The sequence below is a fragment of the Myotis myotis genome, unplaced genomic scaffold, assembly GCF_014108235.1.
Source record: "Myotis myotis isolate mMyoMyo1 unplaced genomic scaffold, mMyoMyo1.p scaffold_m19_p_18, whole genome shotgun sequence".
NCBI classification, from domain to species: Eukaryota; Metazoa; Chordata; class Mammalia; order Chiroptera; family Vespertilionidae; genus Myotis; species Myotis myotis.
In genome coordinates, this window is record NW_023416322.1 from 19,117,200 (window position 1) to 19,135,000 (window position 17,801).

General features: G+C 40.4%; 2 protein-coding genes across 6 annotated transcripts in view; both read right to left on the reverse strand.

The window, feature by feature from the left end:
• DHX9 (DExH-box helicase 9) overlaps nt 1–7,443 on the reverse strand; it is a 49,156-nt gene extending 41,713 nt beyond the window's left edge. For all 3 annotated transcript variants that reach the window (XM_036344722.1, XM_036344723.1, XM_036344721.1), the window contains exons 1-3: nt 7,287–7,443; nt 2,488–2,620; nt 1,692–1,832 (exon numbers count right to left, since the gene is read on the reverse strand). In XM_036344722.1, coding sequence (XP_036200615.1) covers nt 1,692–1,832; nt 2,488–2,598 — 252 coding nt within the window. In that variant the 5' untranslated portion in view covers nt 2,599–2,620; nt 7,287–7,443. The remainder of the gene's footprint in view (nt 1–1,691; nt 1,833–2,487; nt 2,621–7,286) is intronic.
• Nucleotides 7,444–8,836: 1,393 nt separating this feature from the next.
• The window catches only part of NPL (N-acetylneuraminate pyruvate lyase), a 28,631-nt gene continuing 19,666 nt past the window's right edge, over nt 8,837–17,801 (reverse strand). For 2 of the 3 annotated variants that reach the window (XM_036344726.1, XM_036344728.1), the window contains exons 9-12: nt 17,655–17,701; nt 15,270–15,354; nt 12,421–12,460; nt 8,837–9,452 (exon numbers count right to left, since the gene is read on the reverse strand). In XM_036344726.1, the coding sequence (XP_036200619.1) occupies nt 9,268–9,452; nt 12,421–12,460; nt 15,270–15,354; nt 17,655–17,701 (357 nt within the window). In that variant the 3' untranslated portion in view covers nt 8,837–9,267. The remainder of the gene's footprint in view (nt 9,453–12,420; nt 12,461–15,269; nt 15,355–17,654; nt 17,702–17,801) is intronic. The other variant, XM_036344727.1, reaches the window with a different exon arrangement.

Here is a 17,801-nt window from a genome sequence, read left to right on the forward strand (position 1 = left end):
ATTTTAAGATAGTCATTTGAAATCATCCAATCTGAGTAAAAGAGAGAAAGTAGGGAAAAAAAAGAAGACAGCTTTGGGACCCTTGGGATAACATCAAAAGTTTAAACTTACATGTGAACACAGGAATCTCAGAAAGAGAAGAGAAAAAAATGAGGCAGAAGAAATAGTAACCAGAAAGTTTCTAAATTTGGTGAAAGACAAATTTAAAGCTTCATGAATCTCAGCAAGCCCCAAGCAAGATAATTAAACAATAACCAAAAAATCATACCTAGTCATAACATAACCAAACTCTAGAAAACAAATGAAAGCAACCAAAGAAGACAACACATTACATATAGAGGGAAATGATTGGTTATAGTTGACTTCCTATTAGAAAAAATGGAGGTAAGAAGAGAATGAAAAATTATTTTTAAAGTACTGGAAAATGGAAACAGGCACCCCCAAATCCTATTACTCAAAGAAGGTAAAATAAAAACATTTTCACATTAAAAAAAAAAATTAAAGAGAATTTGCAGTTGGCAAGACAAACAAGAGGAAGAGGCTAAAAGATATAGAATAGGTCATAACATGTGGCGCAAATGCCAGTAGTTTCAAATATTTGAAAGAGGTACAACATTGCTTTCATAGCCAGAAACAATGTCAAGATCATCTTGCCCAATCCCTTCATTTTACAAATGGGCAAACCAATGTAATTAAAAATCCTATGATTATCTACAATATACTAGAAAGTCTCTTGACTTCTGAGTCAAAAGCAATGTTAGAAAATAAAACACGTACCTTTACAAGTCAGAACACAAAAGTTCAGTGAAAATAAATCGTTAAAATTTATAGATATTATTTCTACAAGTTTTATAAAACTGAATTTTTCATTTCGGTTACTTAAGGGATCTACTTAAATCATAATGTGAACCTTTTTATAGTCCAACTTTCTTTTTAATTAAGAGAAGTAAAGTTTATTTCTTAAAAATAATACTAGAGAGGGATCTTTGCTGCATACTTACATATAACTAAAATAATCATGGTATCAAAAACACCACAGTGCCCTAACCGGTTTGGCTCTGTGGATAGAGCATCGGCCTGCGGACTCAAGGGTTGCAGGTTTGATTCCGGTCAAGGGCATGTACCTTGGTTGTGGGCACATACCCAGTAGGGAGTGTGCAGGAAGCAGCTGATCGATGTTTCTCTCTCATTGATGTTTCTAACTCTCTATCCCTCTCCCTTTCTCTCTGTAAAAAAATCAATAAAATATATTTTAAAAAGCCCAAACAAACAAAAAAACAAAAACACCAGTGATATTCTATTGCGTAAAATGCTATTTCTCTCTGCTATATAACGAAGTGTTAATGGGACCCAACATTGTGTCTTAAAATGTTACTGATTTTTATGTTTTGTTTAACATGTTATCTTTGGAAGTACACAGAACACAACAGGCTCTGAAAAAATCAGTTTACTAATTAATGTAATATATAAAATGGTATTTCCCAAGCCCACAAATCAGGTACATTATAATGAAGTAAAATCTTTAGGAACTCACCCCAGAGCTCTGAAAAAATCCAATGCCAAGGTATACAAGGAACATGTTAACATATTTGAAAACAACATTGAAAAATTGTCACTCTAAGTCTCCATACACATTGGATTAGCATAAGCTTATAACATACATCCTCAAGTGCTTGGCCATAAGTACTTACCGAAATAGCTGGGACTTCTTCACTCTTCACTTCGTTTATTCGAACCAAATAGTTAACAAAGTCTCTGGCAGCATTGCTCTGTGCATCTTTTTTATTAGTGGAATTGCCCATGCCAATGTAATTATATCCTTCCACTCGAACCTTTAACAGTAAAGAACAACAATTATTAAGAGACTGGCCTGGGTGTACTAGTAATTCTGGGACTTAAAAAAAAATCATAATTCAACAATCCATTAAGGGGTAACAGTTGACTATTGGAGATATACTCCATAAACACACTGAAAATAACAAATCTACCGTAAGAGAATATGGACTGGCTGCCTTATGAAAAAGCTTGAAGCATGATATCCAGTGATAAACTAATCCAAAAACAAGAATATTAAATTATGTGAATCAGAAATTCTCCTTTCATGCAACAGAATGTTCCACATTAAAATGCAATCTTATAACAAGCTCTCTATTTGTATTTATTTTAAGCACTTTGATCTAAAGCAATGAAGAATTGCTCTACTTTCTACAGGAGTTAGCAAAAACAGTGAACAACTGCTCTAACTTTCCTAATCTGTGCTACTGGTACTATAGAAGCTGAAGAAGATACATGTTCTAATTAGAATAATTCACCTAGCATATTGTTTTAAAAATAATACTCACCTGAAAATGATTTATAAAGATATATAATAGCAGACAAGTCACAATCAAGAACATTATCCGATGTGTAACACATGACCATTTCCAAATAGAAAACAATGTTCTTTTAACACCAAAAATCATATCAATATACAGTATTCTTTAGTACCTCACACATGAATTTCTGCCTGTTTTTGTTTCCCGCTGCTCTTATTTCATAGGTTGGGGCCATCTTCCTTTTGCCACACCAGGCATATAGAAAGTTTTTAACATCACCCATGATGCAGGTGTTGTCTTCAGACCTAAGAAAACAAAAGTTAGTTAAAAGCTGCATTACTTATAAGGATAAACTTTGGAAATTACCAAGCTGGAAATAAACAAACAACTGGAATTTACTGAAAATCTAGGTTAAGTACAGGATATTCTAATGCAGTGATTCTCAACCTTCCTAATTATTTTCATTGCTACGTTATAACTGTAATTTTGCTACTGTTATGAATTGTAATATAAATATCTGATATGCAGGATGTATTTTCATTGTTACAAATTGAACATAATTAAAGCATAGTGATTAATCACAAAATATGTAATTACATATGTGTTTTCCGATGGTCTTAGGCAACCCCTATGAAAGGGTTGTTCGACCCCCAAAGGGATCTCAACCCACAGGTTGAGAACTGCTGTTCTAAAGCATTGCTATTAAAATTGCCTATGAATAAATTTTAATGACATAGTCTATGACATGTTTTAAGAAAAAGGATACAAAATTGTACAATTAGAACTACATAAAAGTATATATGCATAAATCAATACTAGAAATGTCCCCCAAAATGGTTATCTTTGGGTGACTTTTAAAAATTTTATGTAATGCCCTACATTTTATAATTAGGCACATTATGTGCTTTAACTCATTTAATCCTCACAACAATGGTAGGTAACGTTATATGGTAAATACTATTATCTTTTTACAGAGGAAGAAACAAGGGCATACAAAGTTTAAGTAACCTTTCTCAGTTACCTGCTGTGGAGGCCTAATTCAAACTCAAACTATTTACTAAGAAATGGTCATCCATTTTTATTCTGATTATGTCTCCTAGCTGCAGACTGTATATTGTAAGTCCAAATACAATAAATATGCTGTACTTGAACTAAAAACAGTAATCTATTAACTTCAATCTCTCCTTTAGGCCTTGTTATCACAGTTGGAGGATATTAAGTTTTCTTGAGGTGCAACATAGCAAACTTGGCACTCCCCCTCTACTTCCCAATTTGCAAGACACCAACAGATACAAAGCCAGAGTCTAAAACATGGCTGCAAATTATAAGCAGGATTTGAAACCAAATTTAGAACCAAAACAAAAACTATGAATTTTTTGCTGTGGGAAGAAACCCCACAACTAACATCAAACCTTTGTGTCTTTTGCTAATTAATGTTTAGTGCATTTTGTTAATAACTGTATCTAATTGTCATCAAACTGGACCCTGTTTGTATAAACATGTTCACTCTGTTGCTGCAGACTAACCCTGGGGACATCCTATTAATATTAAAGCTGAAGTTATAAATTCCACCCCTGAATAATTAATTTAAAAAAATAAGCCTTCCTATTTTATGTTACTTCAATGAGTAACATAAAATAGGAAAAACTATGCCATCAATTTTCTTCCTCCCTAGATATGTAGTCTCATCTAACTCCATAATGTTCAATATCAAAAACATGCTAATGTGCCCCAAAACACAGAAAATTTACTCCTAAGGTACAAAATCAAGTTCATCTAACTGCAACACTAACATACTCATCTGAATTCTAACTTGGCATCTCCGTCAAAACAGAATTTTAAATTTCCTTCCCAAACTTGTCCCTCTCCGTGCCCCAATTCCAGTGTTCCCATCTCCCTACATGGCACCACCATGCACCAAGTTACTCATGTCATCAACCAACTGGGATTCATCTACTCAAGATCCTCCACAGCTATCCTTGCAGAGCCTTTTACTACGTGCTGGACAGTAACCATAGGTCATCTATTTTACTTAACCCTTACAACTATATAGAAAAAGTATTAGCATTCCCTTTTTACTGGTGAGTAAACTGAGCCCCTAACTGGGAAACCAAGAATTCCAAGGCAGATAGTCTGACTCCTAATCTACTATACAATTCTGCCTCCAAAACTTATCTCTGTGGATGAAAAACGGGATATACTAAACCTGACAAGTTCCGGGAGTGGGGTGGGGGGCCAGCATGGTAGGCCCCACAAACTCATCGAGACTGGAAGTAACCACATAGGAGGGTCTGAACATAAAAATGCCTAACTAGAAGTGAGCCATAGTGGGTAGTCCTGTCCTAGAGACCAGTGAGTTCCTTGTCATAGGTCAATCTTTAACTTAAGTGAACCTGACTACGTCTTTTTGGATCTAAGATAACACACCTTTGAAACTTCTCCAGACCCCTTAGGGCACAACCTATTGCAGAAGCCCACATTGTTATATTGCTTCCAATACCATCTCTATGTTAATTATTAACTACCTTTCAAATGTTAACTATTAACTGCCCTGTACCCCCAAATGTAAGAGAAATGTTTGTTTTACTTTTACCCAATCCCAGAGATTTCCCCAGTTTGCTTTTCCCCCACCCTTAATCTACCACCAATGAATTTCATGTCACTCTCCTTAGACCTCTTCCTCTGATTTAATGTAGAAGCTGCAAGACTGCCATTCTCCAGAGCACTCCATTGCGATTTTGCTTCCCAGCAATTGTCATCAGCTTGGCTCAAATAAACTCATAAAAATTCTCTACCGGTCTGGACCTTTCCATCTCTTCTCCCACCACTACTGTGCACCTGGTAGACTGCAATGATTGATCCCCTTTTCACTCTGGCCACCCTGAAATCCAGTTTTCTTTTAAATCCTTTTCACCCTAACAAAGAGGTACCATCTTACACCTGTCAGAATGGCTACCATCAACAAATCAACAACCGTCAAGTGCTGGCAAGGATGTGGAGAAAAAGGAACCCTCCTGCACTGCTGGTGGGAATGCAGACTGGTGCAGCCTCTGTGGAAGACAGTACAGAGTTTCCACAAAAAGTTAAAAATGGAACTCCCATTTGACCCAGTAATCCTACTTCTAGGACTATATCCCAAAAAGCCAGAAACACCAATCAGAAAGGAGATATGCACCCCTATGTTCATAGCAGCACAATTTACAATAGCTAAGATTTGGAAACAACCTAAGTGTCCATCAGCAGATGAGTGGATTAAAAAACTATTGTACATCTACACATTGGAATACTATGCTGCTATAAAAAAAGGAACTTTTACCATTTGCAACAGCATGGATGGAACTGGAGAGCATTATGCTAAGCGAAATAAGCCAGTCGGGGAAAGAGAAATATCACATGATCTCACTCATATGTGAGATATACTGATCAACATAAACTGATGGACAAAAATAGATCCAGGGACAAATGTCAGGGGAGGGAAGGGAGGTTAGAGAGCAATCAAAGGACTTGTTTGCATGCATTATTAGCATAACCAATGGACACAGACACTGGGGCGGTGGGGGCTTGCCTGGGGTGGGAATGGTGGGGAGGGGGTCAACTGGGGAAAAAGGAGACACATATAAAACTTTAGACAATAAAATAAATCAATCAATAAACCTTCTCACCACACAGCAGTCACAGGACCTTTTCAGTTTCTTCCCAACCTCTGCCCTCAAGCGCTCACTAATCCCTGATACTTCTGCAGTTCTGCTTTTCCTTGTCCTCAAGGCTAATAAGCCACATCCCTCAGCTCAAATATCTCCTTCCTCCCTGTCCACCCTATGCGGCTCCCCTTTACACTATTTAATTTCTCACGTTGAAAGGGGGCAGATATAGAATGTTGGGGAACCAGCTCGTATTGTAAGAAATATTAATCATGCTCTGTTAATCATGACTGTTTTATTCTGATTAAAGAAGGCACATTCTACCCAGACTGGAGCTGACCTGGAGATGCAGCCCTTCCACCCCATTTGGAGCTGCCTATTATCATGGCAAGATTAACAACGATGCTGCAGAAGCCAGAGAATCGCCAGCCCTTTGAAGGTACCCCAGCGCTTTTTGCATACCAGCAAGCCCTTGCAAACCTCCAGCCTGCTTACCCGTTAATTGCCCATCCGGCATTCCCTTTGGCTGTTTCCTCATGTAACCCCAGCCCTTGCATATTGCTACGCCCTTTGCAGACACCTAATCCTGTTGCATATCTGTAAACTGCTCTTTTGCCTACTTTTCCTTTGTAGTTCTACCTATATAAGCAGCTATCTTATGGGGGGCTGCAGAGCAGTTTTTGTGGCTAACCTGCTGCTCTCCCATACTGCCGGCAATATTGGAATAAAAAATTTAACCCTGTCTTTGCTTAATTGGCTCGAGTAGTGACAGGCAGCAGGGACCCATTGTTTGCCCGGTTACAAGGTCTTTTTATCGAAACCAGCAGACGTTTTCTCTGTCCTCCGGCCCCCTTACCCCTCCAATCCCCCCCGCCACCTCGGTGAGTGAGGGGCAGGACTGTGCCTAACTTGTTTACGGCCCCATTCCCGGGGCCTGCGGGACAGCGCCCGGTGTTTGCGGCACAAAGGAACGACGGGAAGGCCCGGGGTGTGTGTGGCGTCAGGAGGGCTCGCCCCCAGGCAACGGTCCCCCTTTCGATGGGAAGGACAACGCCCAGGCGCGGCTGGAGGAAGAAGTGGGATTTGTTTTGGCTGCTAGGGAGGCAGGACTGGGACTAGTGGGAGAAAGGCTGGGGGCCACGACGCACCCAGGGCTGCGCAAGCGCGGCGGGGTGAGTAGCACGCACCCCGCAATCCCGGCACGCGGTGCGCCGGCTCGCCCTTCCCCCACCCGCCACCGCGGCCCGCGCTTCGCAACAAAGCCCGGCTGCAGAGCGGTGGGGCCCCACGCCGCCCGTCACAGCGGGTGGCAACGACGCCTTTCCCTTACCGGCCTCCGCTGCCTGGTGCCCGAGAGCACAGCCCTCTTCGGACGGTCCGCGGTTCCGGCCTCTCTCGGAGAAACCCGCTGAACGGACCGCAACTCGCACCGAGGCGCCGGCGAAATGGCTGCGGCGGCGACAACGGGGGGCGTGGTCAGCGCGCTTACGCAGGCGCAGAAAGCGAGCTCGGCGCCGCGGACGCCGCGCGGAAGAGGCGGAGCCTGAACATCCCGTCACCTAGGAGATCCGCTGCGCCTCGAAGGTCGCTTCCGGTAGTGGCCCCTTTTGAACGTTTTGGGGAGTGGAGGTCCTGTACCCACTAACTGAGCAAACAATACAGTTTGAGAAAATAAGGACATATCTGAAAGCTTCTAGAGCTAGACACAGCAAGTACAATACAACAAGAGAAAAGTTAAATCCTTTTTAAAAGTGGAATTGATAGTGGTAGTGTTAATGGCTTAATATTTAAGACTGATGACTTTTAGTGTGATGAATGTCACAAGTGGAGTGTACAATCTGGATTCCAACAGAAATGATTGTCTAGATTTTGAGGATGGAGAAGATATCTGATACCTTTAAAATTATTGGTATTCATTGAAATGCCAATTTCTTTTAGAATTCTTTTTTTATGGCTTGCTGTGCATGTTATTTTGCCAACTCTTAGTTAAAAGGTTTAGCAGTGATGTCATGTTCTCAGTTGTATAAAGAACATACACTGAATTGCTTGAGTAGCTACAAAAACTAATAATAACTGACACTTCATTGTGCTTATATGTCCGGCATGATTCTATTCATTCTTTTTTATAAGCAAGCATGACAATGGAGGTCATTCACGGATATTACTTTTCTGTAGCCACTGTACCAATTTCTATTGAAACATTTATCTACAAGCCCTGTGACTTCCTGTACAGAAATTTACTCAAGTTTATTGGACTTTGTAACTTGCTTTGTTCTACTTTTAGAGTTATCTTTGTTTTCTCTGCCTTTATTTCATAGAAATTACTTTAACATTAGTTTACACTTTGGCTTGCTTCTTACTTTTGCGGTCATTGAAACACCATATTCACATGGGCTGTTATGGTTCCCGTATTAAGGAGTGGGGCTTTATTTCCCCATGCAGGTGTAGATTTGAGCATTTTGCTGCCTGCTTTATATCAGCTTTTGTTGCTATTCATACATTTCTATAGCGATATAGGATGTTTTACTTTTTCTCAGGGGAGGAAGGGGAAGTTTGTGGTGGCCAGAGCACAACTCTTTGGTTCTTTGAAACTTGGAGCTCTAATTAAAGTTCTCATTTAGCAACATGTGGAGACCTGAATTCTTTTTGGAAGGCCTGTCCTTTGTTATGTGAAAACCACCCTAATGGGCCTTTCCATTATAGGAACTGAAGCAAGTTCTCAACTAACCCAATCTTTTGGGGGAAACCTGTGACATCACAATTAATCAGAAAGCAGGTGTTCTAGAGTCATGCTTAGCAGCCAAGGAAGCTGGTTGTTAATAGCTGTGTATTTGTTAAGTCATGTTGTAATTTGGCATTCAAGGTAGCTCCGCATTTTCCTAGATTCCAAATGAATATTTATTGAAATAAAAGTGCATTACAAGTGGTTTAAGATGAGAAAACTTGAAGATAGGATTGAGAACCAGAATTCAAGATAATGGGAGCTCTGAAAGCAAATGGAATTAATTACAATTTCCCTCTTGATTCCATTTCATCCACAGAAGCAGAAATTTCTCCATGAAAATTTTGTGCAATACTGAATGACTCAGGGCTCATGGACCCTTTTGGAGTTTTTGTCCCTTCACAAAAAAAAAAAAAAAAAACTTTTTAAAGATCATAGTAGGTACTTAAATACTTGTTGATTTGATGGGAGATTTCATTTGCTGGGAAAGAATTTAGTTCAAGCTCGTCTATAAAGTCCTTGAGAAATGGATGCACTATTCAAGGTGGATTATATCCCAACGTACACACCCTGACTTGATAGAGTGGCATTAGCTAGAGGTTTCCAAGTTTCCATTCTTTAAATCCGTAAAAGAAAGGAAACCCAGACTCTTCAGTTTAGCTTCTGCATTATCAATAAACTCCTTGGAGGCTCTCTGAAGTGGGAGCCGGGGTGGGCCCATTGGAATCCCAGACACCAGAGTCATGATGGCTTTGGTCTGTGACACTCCAAAACCTACACAGAAAAAAATAAAGGAGGCAATGTGACTGGGACTGTCCACTCCACCACAAACACCCACAAGAAGAGATCACATTTTTACAGTGACTACTACGACAGCATAAGGTGAGCTAAAAGATGGGAACGTTTCTAGTCAATGTGGCAGACTGAGAAGACAGGGAATCCCTCTTCCTGCTTCAAATACATAGGAATGCTGGGGGGAGGGGGGCGCGGAATGTTTTAAACAAATTGACAGGCTATAAAATAAAACGAAGTAAGACTCAAAGTTAACCTCAAAAGCAAAAAGGGGGCACCAAAGTTATCAGGGATAAAGAGGTCAGAGTAGTGAAGAGCTGAAGCCGAATGGTCCATGAGAATAATCTGATTCAGGGGTATAGTGTGGTTGATCAAATGATATAGGACTTCATCGCTAGGATAGAATTTAGTTCAAGCATGTCTGAGAAGTCCCTGAGAGATGCACTATTTAAGGTAGTTTGTGACTCAGTGTTGCTGTTCTGGGCTGGTGTTATAAAGCTGGGGCAGGAAAGCAAGAGGAAGCCTTGGGTCTGTGCATTGTAAAGAGCTGGACTCAAATTCTCTGTGTAAAAGTGGTAGCCAGCCTTCTATGAAAAGCAAGAGAAAAAAACCTGGCCCACTGACTTAGGGATGGAGGCACAGCTCTTGACTTCTGCCTGGGCTGTGAATGGAAAATGATCACATGAAAGAAGTCCCAAGCCCATGCCATACATGAATGATAGATCCATATTTGCATTATGCATCTGATGTAGGAACCAGACTAAGAAATAACCTAAAGACTAGTTAGAACTGGTGAAATTACGTGTCCTAGCAGAGGCTTGATGGGACACTTCACAACCTGAAGCTCAGTGGGTTGCCCAGAAAACAAAGAGTCTCTGAAGGTGCATTCAGTTAAAAATGACAGAGAATATGAGGAAAAACAAGCTGCGTGAAAGCCAGCAAATGCACAATTAGCAAATTTCATGTCCTGTGACTGATACAGAATTCTGAAAGAGACTTCACAGGGGTAAAAGAAAGAAGTAGAAGTCATGGGCTAAGAAAGGGGCATAGAAATAAAGAATAGGAAGACTTGAAAACAACAGACTAAAAAAAATACTGGATATGAAAAATATATAATCAGTGAAACTAAACATAGCTAAAGATAGAATTAGTGTTTTTGAAGGTAGGTCTCAGGAAATAATCCAGAATAGAGAAAAAGGTATTTGTTTTCTTAACCTGCTATTGCTTTTGGATCCATGGTACAATATAAGAAGTAACTTCCTTTTGCTAAATTAACTTAGTTAGAGTAACAATTTATCATTGGGAAGGAAAGTACTAGAACGACTAAATAAATAGCATATAGTTTGATGAGTGCAAAATGACCCATGTTTATTATAAATGGTGGAATAGGGAGCTACCTTCATGATAGGACTACATGTTTATTAAGATAAGTTTCTCTTTGACTAAACCATGAAAACTCAACTCCAACTCCCAAGAAAGTCTGAAATGAGCTTTTTTAAGATGTGTTCTTTGAGAACATAATAACTATCTTCAAAAAAAAAAAAACCAACAAAGCACAATAAAATCTATCTTCAAGAGTCCCCTTTTAAAATGCAAATATTCTGGCAAAGTTAATCCTTCAAGTAATATCGTAGAGCTATGTTTTGTAAAACCGTTACAGTATCACTGCTGATATGCAAAACAATCATATATACAGGTAAACTTTTGGTTCTTTTAAAAAGTCAATAGTTCAATATCTACTTCAATGCACTTTAGGAACATATAACTATCATACCAAACCCACAATTCTGTAAAAAAGTATTGCTTAGGGCAAGGGAATAACAATAGGTCCTTAATAGTACTGGTGGCACAGAAATATGGCAAAAATGGAAGTGGTAAAGCAAATGGGAAACACTGTCCTTGAAGGATTAAGAGAGCTAGCGGAAAATCCGGTGAGAATGAGGGAAATAACACATTCTAGGTGCTTCGGGGTTGCTAGGGTGAGTCCGAAAGGCTCTGAAAGGGAGGTGCAGCAGGTTTGCCAAGAATAAGCCTAAACTTTTCTTTTTTTAAAAATATATTTTATTGATTTTTTACAGAGAGGAAGGGAGAGGGATAGTGTTAGAAATATCGATGAGAGAGAAACATTGATCAGCTGCCTCCTGCACATCTCCTACTGGGGATGTGCCCGCAACCTATGTACATGCCCTTGACCGGAATTGAACCTGGGACCCTTCAGTCCGCAGGCCGACACTCTATCCACTAAGCCAAACCAGTCAGGGCAGCCTAAATTTTTCTTGGACTTGACCTAGGTTCTCAGGAAGGGCCAGTCTCTTGCAGAAGTGGAGTGAATGGTGGCATTTGCCATGTATCATAGGATAAGATGTAGGAGACTCTACAAAGGTTTCTTTACTCAAATTCACTGTATTTCCCTCAGATTCTACATTGTCATATTATCCAATCCTCCATCCATTTAAGCTTAGTTGTGTTTATAAACTCTTTTTAAGTTGCAGATACTCTTGGGAGAGCTGTCAGTCATTCACAATTTAGTACGATCTATATTCAGACTGCCTTCCTCCAAGCACTTAGGCTGAAGTCAGTGACATGTGGTAGTGGAATTTTAATGAGCACAGGCGAGTAAAGGGAGGGAATGCTGAAGGTGCAGGGGAGAAGGAATAGAAAATGGTGTGTGTGTGTGTGTGTGTGTGTGTGTGTGTGTGTGTAGAGCAGGGAAGTGAACAAAGTGCTAAAGTGGAGGAGAAAGGTTTAAGGAAGATGCCCAAGCCTTCCAACTAGGTTGACTTCACTATTTTATCAGGTTGGCCCTGAAGGTTAGTATTAGCATTAAAAGGTATTTTTGTTGAACCCTCAAGAGAATGGGATCAAAATGCATCATATCACTTTCTCTGAAATCCTCAGAGAAAGCGCATTTCCTTTATAGTCTCCAGTAGCAGACAAGAAGGAAACTTACCTAGTTTGATCACAAAGTTGATAAATCTCTGAATACAAAACTGAAAAGGAACAAAATCTATAGTCAGCATTACTGAACTGTGAAAACAATTTAAAGAACTTAGAGGTCAAATTACAGAAACCCCAAACCAAAAAGTCCGGACACCTTAGTTTTCTGAAGGTCTGTCAGAGTGGAGAAAAACAGCCAAGTGAGGATGGTTGAGATCCATTCAGGATACGGTAGGATCTTTTCATACATTTAAGCTTTGTAAAATGGGCAGGGCAGATAGGAAGCTCCAATGATAGAATTGTGCAATAGAGAGTTAAAGTAGAGAAGACAGCTTTTTAACCCATCAAGCTCACGTAGGTAAACATCAGAGAGAGCAGTTGTTTCCAAACTGGGGTACACTAACCTCTGGGGTATATCTTTCCAAGATACCTAAGGGGCAATGGGCCAAGGCAAAGATTTACGGAAATCAATTTCTAGATCCTCAACTTCTCTAAGTGCTAATTTCTAAAATGGGTCAGAATAAGAATTCACACACAGTGGAGGTGTGGGCTGTCCTTTTATATTTCCCCATTCACAGTCCTTTTTCTCCCACCTTTGAAAAAACAAAGACATAGCTCCCACATCACTTCCCTGGGACACCTCTGCGAAGCAAATAAAGGAGCAAATCAAAATGTTGGTATTGGCATCAATAAAGAAAGAGATTCCTCTAACTAATGGATAACAAGTCCTCTATAAAAACAAGAGGTTTTCAGTTTCTGCTTCCAACACTGCTTTCAGTGTTGCTTTTGTCAGCTGACAGAATTGAGTGGGACTGTGATAAAATTTCTTCCATTCTTATCTAGTCATTTACATGAACAGGGTTTCAGAGCACTTATTCTCTAAAAACAAAAAAACAGAAATAGTATTGATGCTGAACTTTAACTCGTCTTAGCAGAAAGTAAGATTCATCCAGGATTTCATGAACTAATTCATAAAAAAAAAAAAAAAGACTCCCATCCATCTCACTAAGAGGTGCGTTTTCAGTAACATTTTACTTTTATGCTGTTTCCATCAATTGTATACTGTAATAAAAATTCAGTGCAGAATATAATTTTGATATCCAGAGCCTCCCCCTCACACCAAACTATAGCACACCACATTCTCAAGTGTGCATGTTGCTGCTTTTTTTCACTTAACGTACCATGGAGATCTTTCCGGATCTGTACATATAAAATGATCTCATCCTTTGAAAGTGTATTTTGATTGTGTAACTCAAACATAATGTGTTTAACTATTTCCTTATAGATGGGTATTTGGGCAGTTTCCACTTTTTTACAGTTATAAATAATACTGGAAGGAATATCTTTGTACACATGTCATTTCACTGAAGTAAATACAACAAATGGAATTTAAGTTCATGAGAATGGCTAAGGTTAGCCCTAATTTGTTACTTGCCTGCCTCTTCACTAGCCTGCAAACTCCTTTAGGGCAGAGACGAGCGTTACTGAAATTAAGAACTGGACTTGGCCCTTGGCATCCGTGTAGATGAGTTAGTGAGACCCACTTGCCTTCCATAAGAAGAAACAGAGAATGCGGTAAACTGATTTCCTTGCCAATACTGTTTGGAGTAGGCTGGTTTATTTGAGTGGGACTGAAGGGGGGGTGGAGTAGGTAAAAAGAGATACAAACTGGATCAGCCAGAAAAAAGGAACCGCTAAGGGTCCATATCTCAGCTGGTTCAGAGCTTACTCCATCCTATGCTTTCCCAGTCTTTCAGCTCGGAAAAGGTTGGAATGTTCAGAAGTAACTTATTCCGGGAAACGGAGGAAAAAGAAAACCATGAATGCAAAGGGATCGCAGTGTCCACATAATTCAGATTTGCTGTGATTTAAATCACAGCCTTGCCAATGTTTAATTTAGTTGCATATCTTCCTAAGTCCCTACCCTGTTCCTGCTCTCAACTTCACCTGGTCTGGGGCTAAACAAAGGTAAATATTTAAATGAGCTATTTAAACTTTAAGTAGGAAGTAGATTTAGGTCGGCTCCTTGCTCAGGACAGACCACCTGCTCTGATCTTGCTTATGCCTTTCATTCCCACTTAGTCTTTTGGGATAGTCCTCTGGGTCACTTTCATTATCCTGAAAATCCCTGTGTCTCTTGGCCTCCAAAAGTCTTTCTCTTGTGCCTACACTATTTCTTTCCGGCTCATTCCATTTACCTGAAGTACACATACTACCCAGCTGCTGAGACCGGTTCCACCCAGCAAGGCCCTGTGTTCCCCGGACAGGTAGGCCGTCCTTCGTGTGACATTCATGGCAGCCACATGCCCCCTGGGCTCCTCCTCCCCATCACACAGGAGCTCCTGCTGCTTTTCTTTCCCTCCTTCAAAGCCAGTGGCTCCTGTTTCCTGCCTGGTGAATGTTTTCCATTCTCAGCACATTTCCAAGCTAAAGAGGACTGACCTGCTCTGACTTTGAATTAAGTCTCCCCATTTAAGGTCACCAGCTTCATAGCTTCTGATGACTTCAGCTGTGACGTCCTCAAGGGGATGGCATGTGGTCCTTTCTCCCAGAAATCTATTGCTATTCTTTTACAGCCACAAAAATATCTTGAACATAGAGTAAAAATAAGGTTATTTCTAGGAGGAACAGAGAGGAGTCGTTCCTGCATGGGGCCTGTCCTGATTAGACAGGTGGGGAGCACGAACAATGGGGACAGGTTTGATTTTCATCAAGAAAAAAGTAAGGAACAGAAGGAAAGGAAAGAGAGAGGCAGGGAGGCAATTTTAACGAGGGCAGGTATGGCAGGATGAGAGGGACTAGGAATTCTCCAGTGGGAAAGAACAAAGGCTGTGGTTCAGGTAGAGGGAAGAAATAGTTAACCTGATAATTCAGGGCTGAAGAGAAGTCCTTCCGCTCATAAGCCTCCAACATCTGGTTTGTCTTTTTTCCCAGGTAGTTATAGGTACTGAAAGAAAACAGCACACACTGTAGAACCAATAACCCAGTGGGAAAGGTCCAGCTCTTCAAACCCCACTGCTGCTTGCAAGGCACAAGTACACTGAGCTTCCAGAAAGTCTATTTTTAGGCCCTAACCTATCAGCGGGTCAGGTGTCTTCAGTTCTAAGTTTTCCAGCAGCACTAAGCAGTGCCAGGAGGAGGCAGAGAACACCCAAAACGAATGAAGAAAATGAAGGAAAGTGGAAAAGGATAAAATTAGAAGAAAGAAAAGAAAGAAAGAAGAAAGAAAGAAAGAAAGAAAGAAAGAAAGAAAGAAAGAAAGAAAGAAAGAAAGATAGATAGATGGAGGTGTGTTTAGTAAGGAACCACTGAGTCTCTGGGCACACACAGAGCCACAGCCAGATAAGAGCTGTAGGTAAAATGTGAGTCCTAAAAACCTTCTGCTGGGGAAGTGGATGAAGGAGGCACCACAGGAAAAGGGGCAAATCCCAATGAATTACCTAAATCCCTTAACAGCTTATGTATTAACCTAGAGACCAGTTTCTAGAAAATAATAATGACAGTAATAAAATGAGAGGCCATTTATTCAGTGCCCATGATATTTTAGGTGCTTGACATAAGTCATGTCTCATTCTCCCTCAGCCCTGCAAGGCAGGCCTGGTTTCTATTTCACGGTGATGAAACTATGGCTCAAGAAGCGCTACAGAGTTGTCATAAAGTTTCCATCACTTCAGGCTGCCCTGTTATATAACCCAACAACAACAAAAGTTATTTGATCTGATAAAATGGTCTTGTGGACTTAGAAAAAAACAAACAGCTCTAACTAGCAATAAAGACAAATCACTAACATCTATAACCAGAAAGATAGGTTATAAAAATTTATAACTAGAATGCTTCCCCATTTGTTAACAAAGTCTCGTATAGTCAGTCAGTATCAGGGAACGTGCTTATCTTGATGTACCAAGAATAGAATGTCTTTCATGTGTGTAGACACTAGAGTCAACATCAAGGAATTCCAAGAACTTGAAGTTCCTATTATCATCCGGTAATAAAGTGCAAAAAAAAAAATAAAATACCATAGCCAAGAAAAGTCACTTGTAGGTACGAAACACTCCTAAGTCCCAATATGTACATGGATGTCTGAGGAGGTTCAGAATAGTACAGTCATATCCCAGGGGTCATAGATGTGTCCTCAGAGAGGAACGTGATTCTAATGGAGACGACGTGGAGTCTAACCAAATGTACTCTACTTATAAATTATGTTGACCGAATTAAAATATCTAATACCAAGGCCAAAACAACAAGAGTCAAAACAGTCACAGCTTCCAGGGAGAAAACCATCCCACAGTCAGCAGATGTGGGCATTCAGCTTTCCTTGGTAGAAATGGCCCTACGGTGATGCTGGAGGATACAGGCCATCCCGGCTTGTTCACAAGCCATTAAGGCTGTCTAACTCACTTACTCTTCGCCAAAGCCATGTTCACCAAGACACGCTGTGAATATTATTTGCTCCCCCTGTACCTTTCCTGCAGGGAAGGAAGGCACTTTCAGTTAGTGCAAATATTTCAATCCATCTGCCTGCAGACACATTTCTAATGAATTGGTTTTAACATGTGCAGTTAACTGATCATATTGCCGGCCTTCCCTGAGCAGGCATGGGGCCACACGATTCTACTGTCCTGCAGCAGCTTAGCTAGGACCTTGGGCGGACACTTGACTATCTAGTCATATCCTGAGATGCCATATTTGGGCAGCCACGACTGACCGTGTGTGTATGTGGAAGCACAGAAAACCCATTTGGAGAGAAAGGGAGGGGGAAAGAAGGAGTTTTGCAGACAGATGCAGAGGGGAGCGTCTCCAGAGGATGCAGATGGAGAATGAGCTGCCTTGGCTGTTGAGAGCTTTGTAGTTCTGGGTTCTCATGTTCTTAGGCTTGGCTATACTTTCTCCTCTTGAGTTTTATATAATTTCCTAGTATTTTATAATAACAACTTAGTTCACATAAGATAGTTCAAATGGGTTTCTGTTATTTGTAACCAAATAATTTCTGACCAAGAAATTCTGTGCATTGCTCTCAGCTCCTGTGCCTGACCTCTCACTGCAACAGAGGCTTCTAGTAACAATGGAGTTGCTCAGTCCTACTGAATTCCCTCTCACTGAAAGATGGTGGAGAAGAAAGGCAACTTCCATAGAAAAGGTGTACATGCAAGAAGTATTACTACTTAGGAGATGAATGCCTCTGTGGGGGGACTTGACATTTATACTTTTGTACGTGTGTAACCACTGGGGGAAATCAGTCCTGCTTACCTGCCCACTGCTCCCGTTGCTCCCATCACCAGAGCACTCAGCAGTTGCTAATCAGAAACAGACAAAGAGTATTTATTTTTATGCAAAAGAGAAGATGCTCCTGTATAAGCAGCTCCATAAATTGTTTTGGAGGGAAACTAACCTGTG